The 10,639-nt window shown below is 41.3% G+C and overlaps 1 protein-coding gene across 1 annotated transcript in view; it reads left to right on the plus strand.

The window, feature by feature from the left end:
* NXPE3 (neurexophilin and PC-esterase domain family member 3) overlaps positions 1–10,639 on the plus strand; it is a 44,173-nt gene that overhangs the window by 2,956 nt on the left and 30,578 nt on the right. The window contains exon 2 of the mRNA XM_006143584.3: positions 2,615–2,902. Within this exon, the coding sequence (XP_006143646.1) occupies positions 2,810–2,902 (93 nt within the window). The 5' untranslated portion in view covers positions 2,615–2,809. The remainder of the gene's footprint in view (positions 1–2,614; positions 2,903–10,639) is intronic.

Consider the following 10,639-nt stretch of genomic DNA (forward strand, 5'->3'; position numbering starts at 1 on the left):
CACCGGGTCCGGGACGCGAACTGTGGTCGACTACATGGGAGTCCAGCAACATAGCCATTACGCTAACTGCTGGTCCCCCAAGGGGAATTTCTTAGTATGGTGTATAGTAGAGTAGGCCTCCATAATTTATTATGATTGTTGTTTTTTTTTTTTTTGTCAGAGGGTGCACGTGTTTGCCAGAGAGAGACAAAAAGAGAGGGAGAGGAATGCATCCCCCATGGGGAATGGCCATGCTGCAGGCTCTTCTCCATTTCTCCTCCTTTTGTAATTTTGGGCATGCTTGCTTGTGCACCCAGCGTATTTCTCAAGCCACTGGGTCCTAAACTCATACTGATCAGTTGGCCACTTGGGATCTGGCCGCTTCAACCACCAGGCCTTGGAGCCGCCTGCCATAATTTTCTGTTGCATGGACTGTTGAATCAGTGTATACCATGCGAAGAGAGAAATGTCATCAGGGAATCCAAAAAGTACCATGTATTATTAAGTTGCTTTTTCTCTCATGTGTCCGTTTCTGTTTATTTCTTAATTTGCCAGGGGGCATGGCCATTCGCCAGAGAGAAGGAAAAAGTGCTCTCCCAGCAGGGTGTGGTCTTGCTGCTGTCTCTTCACCTCCATTTCCCCATGCTTTCAGGATTTGGGGCACATGTGAATGTGTGTCTGGCATGTTTATTAAGCTGCTTGGGCTAGGGTTTGAACTGAAGTCAACAGTGTAGGATCCAGTTCCCTGGAAGTGGCTTTTTTTTTTTTTTAATTTTGTATGTGTGTTTTTTAAATAAAGTAACAATTGGTATAGTATAGTTGGAGAGACAAAGACATACAAATAGAGATAGGTGAGAAGTGCACATAATAAGTGCCATGGCAGTTCTGAGGACAGAGAGCATGTTGGATTAGCTCAGCTTTGTCTTCTTTCTTTAACTGAGTTGGAAAAGTGTTGGTGTGATCCTTGTGGTTGGGAATGGTTCGGAGAGGTGGAGTAGTACAGTGAGGAAATGGGTGGGCCCGCTGGTGACATGATGGCTTCGGCTGCTGAGTCATACATGTATGGCTGACAGTGTGGTTTGAGTTCTAGACCCTGTTGCTTGAGAAACATACTTGGGATTGCATGTGTGCTCAGGGTGCCAAAAGAAGGGAGAGATGAAAGAAAGGGGATTGCAGTGTGATCATCCCTCTTGGAACATGCTCCCCGTCCCCACCTCCATCTCTCTGGCAAAATTAAAAAAAAAAAAAAAATCAGGAGTTGCCAGGTCCAGCACAAAGCTGACGGAAGCGTTGATGCAGCTGAGTCATTCTGGTACACTGTGCACCATGACTGTGCACCCTTTCCTTATTTACCTCTATATTCTGACCTCCATGGAAAGTCTCCCTTGGAAGAAAGCACTAAGACCTCCTCTGTTTATACCAAAATAGCAACTGGAGAAAGCATTTTGAACTCGTTAAGTGGGAGAACAGTTAAGAGTGACAGACTCTGAAGTCCTCTGCCTCTCATAGGTGTGATGAAGGAGTTATCCTCAAACTTAACTTTCCTACTCCACATCTTCAGGGCCAGTGTCTGTCCTCCTGCACTTTGTTACACATCTGAAGTAGTACCGGGGCCACGGATGTGGGGGAGCCGGAAACCGAAAGGATGTTTCCCGTCTCCTGCTGTACAGAGAGATGGCACTCCTTGTTTTCTGGAGACTGTCTCAGTGGTTTGTAAAACGTCTCAGTACTCCTCATAAAAATGCAAGGGCTCCTCTTTAAGCTCTTTTTTTTTTTTGGAGAGATTTTTTTTTGCTATAGGGTGCGTGTGCTCGCCAGACAGACAGAGAGAGACATAGAGACAGAAAGCGAGAAATCACCCCCTGGGGGGATGGTCACGCCGCAATCCCTTCTCCTCCATTCTCCTCTCGGGATCTTGGGCGCACACGCGCCCGGCATGAGTTTTAAGCCACCGGGTCTAGGGTGCGAACCGCCGTCAACTACGTGGGAGTTCAGTGACATAGCCATTACGCTAACTGCTGGTTCCCTAAGCTCTTTAAATATAATTAATATGGTATTGTTATATAACAAATATAAGGGAAGGAAAGTGATTTTATTTACTTAGATCTCTGTAGAAATTTAATAATTTTATTTGCAGTTTATGAGTTTGAAGACATTCTTCGTTGCTCTCCTAAAAGTTAAATCTTAAGCATAATGGTCACATTGCTAGACTCTCAGGTAGTTGACCGCAGGTCTAATCCCATTACCCGGCAGCTTAAAACTCATGCTGGATGTGTTTGCATGCCCAAAATCCCAAGAAGAAAATGGAGAAGGAATTGTGATGTGGCCATCTCTCCTGGGGAGTGATTTCTCACTTTCTGGCTCTGTCTGGCAAGCACACATGCCCTATAGCAAAAATCTCCCTGGGGGAAAAAAGTTAAAACTTAAACAGGTAATAGGACAAATACTATATTTACATAGAAACCTCGAGTTGGGTGAGGAAACTTTGAGGAGGTTGTCTGGAAGTGGAATAGGTATTACCGTGCTCTGCTGTTTGCTCTCATCTCATGACTCTGGATAAAGAAATGTGTTTTGCCTCTTACTCTACCCCAGGCTATTGCAGTTGATGATGTTCTCTCATCTTCTCTCTTTGAAGGAGTTCATTGAAGAAAAGATGTGCTTCTGGAATCAACTGCAGTCTCTTTTCTACCGAAAGAGCTCATAAGGCTACTAGCAGCATGAAGCAAACGAAGCAGAAAGCTCATCTACAGGTCACAAAATAAAGACATGGAGTTCTGAGGAGTGAGGGTAGCATGGTGTCGGCCATGGGTGATCAAGACACAGCTGGACAATGTGGACCCATTTCTCTAAACTACGAATTTTCTGCTATCTGTTTGCAGTATTGATGGTAGTGGTGCTGGTCATCAATGTTACTCAGATAGAGGTGAGTACCCAGTATATGCCTTCATGCCTAAGGGAGCAAATCTGGGAATTTGGGACTAACTAACCTCGGGAAGTATAGGTCATCATGAAGCTTATCCGAGTTACAGTTCATATTTTTATTTATTCAATAAGTATTGGGTCCAGCAGTGGCTTGGTGGTTAAGGTGCTGGACTTCCACATGACCAACCATAATTCTAGTCCCAGACTTGGCTTGAAGCTCACACTGGATGTGTGTGTGTGTGTGTGCATCACGCACGCATACACTTGCCCACAATCCCGAGAGGAGAATGGAGGAGAAGGGATTGTGGCATGGCAGTCCTCACTGGAGGGGTAATTTCTCTTTCTGTCTCTCTTTGGCAAGTGCATACATCCTATGGCAAAAACAAACAAACAAAACATAAAAAAAAATTAAAATAAGTTATTTTAGTATGGTCATCTACTATTGTGCTAGTCACCAAGGGTACAGTGGTAAAGAAGGCAGACGGGATTTGTTCACTTATAGAGCTCGCATTCCTAATGTGAGTGGGATAAAATAATAAAAGCAATAATCATAATCATGTAATAATAATAGAGATTGTAAAAAGTGCTATAAAGAAAGGAAAGGGAGCTACTCTAGGATAGCTTTAGAATAACAAAATAAAAGGCTCTTCAAGGAAGGGACCTTTTAGTTGACACCTAGCAAAAAGCAAAGGAAGTTTTTCAGGAGAGGGAGTTGAGTCTGATCGGCAGATCATATGGGTGCTGAAGGGCAGGGGGCCGTGTTACTGAATCCCTCATAAGTGCCTGGCACTAAGAAGGTACTTAATACTATTTTCCCACCCCATGTATGAGCTTGTATATCATCAAAAGTTATGGACTAGTTTCCTTAAAAATTGTCCTATTGGAGGCCGGCAGGTGGCATAGTGGTTAAAGGTGTACTCCCATGTAGTCGATGTGGTTATAATTCAGGTCACAATTCTAACTTAAATTTAGTATTTTTTTGCTTATGGCTTTTATTAGCACAAGATACTATAAAAGCTAAACCATAGCCTCTTTCATTTTTAATTCTAGAACTCACTTTGTGGTTTTTAGCAGAACAGCTAATCTCATCCTGAAATGGGCACATAGTGTCGTATAGTTATTTTTCTGTAAGTCACTAATAAAATTTGAAAGGTACTTTAAAGAACACAAAGCAATTCTTTAGACTTCCTATTAGAATTTTTTGTTTGTTTGTTTGTTTTAAGGATTTTGTCATAGAGTGCATGTACTCAGTGGAGAGACAGAGGATACACAGGGAGACAGAAATACAGAGAGAGGGAAATCACCCCTGGGGATGGCCACGCTATAATCCCTTCTTTTCCATTTGCCTTTTGGGATTTTGGGCACACACACACAAGTGCCTGGCATGATGTTCAAGCCATTTTGCCCTGGAGGCAAACCACTGTCAACTTTGTGGGACCTTAACTACCATACCACCTGTTGGCTCCCCCCCATGAGACATTTTATTTTAAGTTTATTTTATTTTACCCATGATAATGTATGTGCAAGAGACAGAAAGACAGAAACACCCTCAACTGTGTTTTGTCATGGTGTAAGCGTGATAGTTCTTCAGCTTGTAAGGATCTTGGGCTTGCATACTCACACCCAACATGTTTTCAGGCCCAACGGGGGGTCATAACTGGTCAGCTACATGGCTTCTAGCACCCATGGCCATGCAGCTTGCTATGGACTGTGTTACCTGGCTGGACATAGAAATTATTTTAAAGCATAAAAATGAAGTATTTCTTCTTTCTTTCTTTGCTTAAATTGTTTTTACATGTGTTGCTACAGACATGGCAAGTGCCAATTCTATACTGCGTGAAAGCTAGCAATTGTGTGTCTGGATATTGTAGGAACTCCTCTTTTTCCTTTTAATTTTTCACTTTTTTTGTAGTAAAATATACACAACATAGAATTTACCATTTTAACCTATAAGACTTTTTTTTTAAAGATTTTTTTTTTACTATAGGGTGGTTCACTCATGAGAGAGAGAGGAAGAAAGAGGAAGAGAGAGAGAGAGAGAGACAGAGGTAACATCATCCCTGGGGGGATGGCCACACTGCAATCTCTTTTTCTCCATTCTTCTCTTGAGATTTTGGGCAGGGAACACGTGCACCTGCCATTTTCCTCAGGTTGCTGGGTTTGGAACTTGAACCTTGGAGTCAGCCATGTGGGATCCAGTACCTTAACCACCTGTGCTCCCTGCTGCACCCTTTTATTTTTATTTATTTATTTTTTTCGCTAGAGTATACTTGTGCTTGCCATAGCGACACAGAGAGAGAATATGAAGAAGCATCCCCAATGGGGGATAGTCATACTACAATTCCTTCTCTTCTGTCTCTCCTTTTTGGGATTTTGGGCACACACACACACACACACACACACACATACACACTCCTGGTGTGCTTTTCAAACCACTGGACCAGGACTCTACTTATGCTGTTGGCCATGTGGAATCCAGCTGCCTTAACCACCAGGCCACTGGATGGCCTACCATTTCAGCCAGTTTTAAGTGTCTACGTAAGTACATTGGCATTATTGTGTAGCCACCACTACCAGCTGGTACCTTCTTTTTTTTACTGTCCTCCTTTGTATTAATTGAGACTTTTTTGAACCCATTTTGTCTGTTTTGGTGGGCTTGTTAGCAGTAACTCTGTTATTTTAGTGGTTGTTGTAAGGTTTATAGTATGCATATTTAACACATCACAAACTATTATCAAATGATATACCCATCTCATTTAGTGTAAGAACCTTGCACATACCAGGTACATATGTGCATTCCTAAAATCCTGATGGGAAGGAGAGATAGAGGAGAAGGCATTGTGGCATGACCATTCCTTATGGGTAGTGCTTTTCTTGCTTTCTGTCTGTCTCTTTAGTGAATTCGTGTGCTCTCTGGCAAATTAAAAAATAAAACAACCAAACTTTGTCACTATATATATATTAATTTCTCCCTTTCTGGATTTTGTGCTGTTACTATCAAGTATTTTGCTTTTACATATGCTGTATATACCCCATTATGTTGTTTTATAAATTTTTGTTTTAAAGTCAACTTTAAGGAAGTTTAAATAATAAAAATATATTTGCTATCTGGTTATCATTTCTAATAGTCTTCACTCCTGTTTATGGATTCATATTTCCACCTAGTAGTATTTTCCTTCTTCTTAGACTTCTTTTAGCATTTCTTGTGGTATAGGTTCATGGGTGACAGATGCTTTCATGTTTTATATGTCCAAATAGGTCTTTATGAAGACTTCCTTTTTTTTTTTTTTTTGGATATTTAATTGGTGATTTTTTAGAATGGGTTTTGGTTTACAGAAAAATTGCACTAAAGTATGTCGATGAGGAACATGAGCGCATTGTGCACATGACTCTTGTTACTGTGTTATTACTTATGTTCCTTCCTCTGACCTAAGAGGGAAAAATGTCTCAAGAGTTGGTCATGCAGACACCTTTGCTGCTGGAGAGTAGGACATAGAGTTCCTGCTGTGGGGGAGGTGGAAGAGAGGATGGAGCCAGGAAGTTTGCACATCAGCGAGGGAGAAAGGGTTGGGAGATGAAGCTGACCTTGCAAGATGACAGAGGGGCAGAAACTGCGAAGGCCGTAATGGGTGAGGTAGTCACCTGCATTTGGTACATGTAAGTATGTGCTTACTTTCCTACATCCAACTGCCTGAGTATAAGAAAGAGAAAAAACATAGCTGTGTAGGTCTTAGATGAAGAGGAAGGTAAAGGGAGGGAGATGTGAGAGAGAAGGCCGGAGTCCCACATCATTAATGTCACAGTCAGGAAGAAAAGTAGAAAATTCCCCTTTGATCCAACTTTAGTTCTTGGAAATTTCTGGATTGGATGCCAGTTACAAGTGCTAATGATCTGAATGGACACAACACTGAACAGTCAGGGAGAAGGCAACAGGAACTAAATGATCTAAGATAGTTCTGATACTGAAAATAATAAATGGGTCTTTCAGTGGAGTGAGGTAAAGGCTTTTTTTCCCCTGTGTCTAAAGAGGTCATCTTGTCCAGGATGAGAATTGTATTATGAATTTTAAAGTGCTTGGTTTATTACTGTAATGATGACTGATGAAGCAGCTTAGCTGATGTGAAAAAGGCTCTGAATCTTGGCAGTCTCCTGTCTCTTAATCCCTTTTCCATCCTGTGCATTTGACTCTGACCTTGCTCTTCTTTTGATTAAAGTATTATATATTTTCTAAAAAGCACAGACACAATTTTAATTAATAATACCACATATTATGACAAGGTGATGCATGTAGTAACATTTAGCAAAAGATTGCAGAGAAAATTGGTTTTTATTTTTCTAATGAGCTCTTATTCAACATAGCCTGTAGTTTTTCTCTTTTTCTTTTGCATTTTTTTAGATTTTTTTTTTTTGTTTTTTTTTTTTTAGATTTTTGCCATAGAGCACATATACTTGCTGGAAAGAGACGGAAAGAGAGGAAAAGTGAAAAAAATCACTGCTCCAAAAAAATGGCCATGCTGCTGTCCTTTTTCCTCCATTTTCTTCTCAGGACCTTGAGCACGCACACATGTAGGCCCAGGTGTGTTTTTCAAGCCGCCAGTTCTAGGACTCGCACTACAGGGTCCACCATGTTGGATCCAACATCTTAACTGTTGTGCTACCTTCTGGCCCCCATGGATTTTTAGAAATAGAGTTAAAAGGATTATGGCATAATTAGGCCTCACTGGGGGATGCTTTGTTTCTCTACCAGGGTTTTTTTCTTCTCTCCATCTCTTGTGTGCACATATACACATGCCTTATGATAATTTAAAAAAATTATATTACAGGATTATTTTTATTTTGCATAGGAGTTCAAAGTTGTTCAGCATAGGTTAGGAGCCCAAGGCCTTGTTAAGTGGCTTTTAAGGAACAGGAAAATGATATAACTACTGAGGAAAGAAACTTTTTTTTGGGGGGGAGAGATTTTTGCTATAGGGCATAAGTGCTTGCCAGAAAGACAGAGAGACAGAAAGCGGGACACCCCCCCCCAGGGGGGGGATGGTCATTCCTCAATCCCTTTTCCTCCATTCTCCTCTCGGGATCTTGGGCACACATGCACATGTGCCCAGCATGAGTTTAAGCTACCAGGTCTGGGACTCGAACCATGGTTGACTACATGGGAGTCCAGCAACATAGCCATTACACCAACTGCTGGTCCCCCTGCAATTTAACTCACTGTGTAATGGAAGATGCAGTTTTTTTGGTTAGGCGTGTAACTTTTTTTCCTGTCCATTTGTCTGTCTCTCCTTCTGCTTATTATTTTTTTATATATCTATATACCTACATATCTATATCTATCTGTCTATATATCTATCTATACATAAATAAAACTACTTTGTGGGCCCAATTGCAGGGGTGCAGTTGGAGGGATGGCTGTTGTGCAATACTGAAACCACATAGGAGGCCTATGTTCAGATCCTCGGTTGACCTTAACATGCTGAGTGCTCCTGGGCCCGCCTGTAATGTCGGCTGGTTAGGAGGCCAACACTGTGACATACAAGACCCTGTCAAGGGTGTCTCTCTCTCTCAATAAATAAAACAAACTTAAGAAAAAACTTTTTAGTTTTCTAAACTGAAAAGTATAGAAAACTTCAAAGAACAGAGAATAGTATTAAGCCCATAATTGGATTCCCTCCCTATTCTTCACTCTCATTGAATATAACTGCTTGGTTGTAACTGCTTGTTTTTTTTTTTTAATTTTATTTCTATTTATTTATTTATTTATTTTGGAGAGATTTTCACTATAGGGTGCATGCGCTCGCCAGACAGACAGAGAGAGAGAGACAGAATGCAAGAAATCACCCCCCAGGGGGGATGGTCATGCCACAATCCCTTCTCCTCCATTCTCCTCTCGGGAACTTGGGCACGCACGCACACGCACCCGGCGTGAGTTTAAGCCACTGGGTCTGGGACGCGAACTGCGGTCAACTACGTGGGAGTCCAGCGACACAGCCATTACGCCAACTGCTGTTTCCCATAACTGCTTGTTTTTAATTGTTTAGGCAGTTAGTGATAATTAACAATTACTGACATACTTATATCTGATTTGTTAACTTTACATGGTATTTCCTGACCTTTCCATTATCCGTGAGATAGTCTACTATGGCTGATAAAGGGCACTGAAGTCAGGAGCTAGCAGATGGCATAGCAGTTATGTTGCTGAGCTCCCACACGGCTGACTGTAGTTCGAGTCCTGGACTCGGGAACTTGAAAATCACGCCAGGCATGTATGCGTGCATGCCCGAGATCCTGAGAGGAGAATGGAGGAGAAGGGATTGTGATGTGGTCATCTCCCCCAGGATGATTTCTTACTTTCCCTCTCACTGTCTCTCTCTCTCCCTCTCTCTCCAGTGAATGCATGTGCCATAAGGCAGAAACCTCTAAAAAGAAAAGTACTGAAGTCAGATAGCCTTGGTTTAATATTGGTTCTCTTACTTCTAACCTACATAGCCTTAGACAAATAATTATGCAATCTTTGCCTCAGTTTCCTTGTCTATGAAATGAACGTAACAGTAGGATTTATCTCATGGAATAATTTGAACATTGAATTAGGAGATTGATGTAAAGTATTGCCAAGAATGTTAGCACTTTAGTGCTTAATAAATGTTGACTGTTTCTACTACTGTTACAATAATGAGGGCTAGCCCTATGATATAGTGGGTAAGAGAATCAGATCCCTCGTGGCCAACCATGCAGTTGGAACCCTGGCCCCAGTGGCTTGAAAAACATGCTGGGCACCTGTGTGTACATGCCCAAAATCCCAACAGGGTGGAGAAATGGAGGAGAAGGGACTGTGGCATGAACATGCCCTGTTGGGGAGATGCTTTCTCCTTCTCTTCTCTTTGTCTCTCTCTGGTGAGCACACATGCCCTCTAGCAAATTAAAAAATAAAAGATAGGGGCCAGCAGGTGGCATAATGGTTAAGGTGCTGGAGTCCAACATGGTCAAGTGCAGTTTGAGTCCTGGACCTGTGACTTGAAACTCAGGTATGTGTGTGTGTGCCTAAGATCCCAGGGGGAGAATGGAGAAGAGATTGCAATGTGGCCACTCCCCCAAGGCATGGTCCCTCTCTGTTTCCCTGAGTGCACATGTTCCATGGCAAAAACTTCTTTTTAATTTATTTTTATTTTTTAGAGAGATTTTTACTGTAGGGTGCATGTGCTCCCCAGAGAGACAGAAAGTGAGAAATCACCTGGGGGGAATAGCCACACTGCACACCATTCTCCTCTAGTGATTTTGAACACACATGCACATGTGCCTGGCATGAGTTTTAAGCCACTGGGTCCTGGACTCGAACTGGTTGACTACGACATGAGAGTCCAGCAATGTTGGGCAAGCACATGTGCCCTATAGTGAAAACCTCTTAAAAAAAAAAAAAAAAAAAAAAGGTAATGAAAGATGAGGACTTATGCTATTTAGTCACTCTTCCCAAAATTTGTCAATTAATTTTATTTCTGATATTTTTGTAACATTAAGTAATATATTTAGTCCTTTTCTTTACCAAATAGCATTAGGTGTTGTGTGTGTATAGATCTATATTAGATTGTTGGGAATGTCATGACATATTTTTCTATTTTTCTGTGCAAAAATGCATCATGACTTTTCCTACAACCTAATATATATATATATAAGAGTTAAGAATTATTAATTTAATTTTATTTAGTAGTCTTCTTTTTTTTTTTTTTTTTTTGAGAGGTTTTTG

This window comes from Tupaia chinensis, unplaced genomic scaffold (genome assembly GCF_000334495.1).
Source record: "Tupaia chinensis unplaced genomic scaffold, TupChi_1.0 Scaffold000100_1, whole genome shotgun sequence".
NCBI lineage: Eukaryota > Metazoa > Chordata > Mammalia > Scandentia > Tupaiidae > Tupaia > Tupaia belangeri.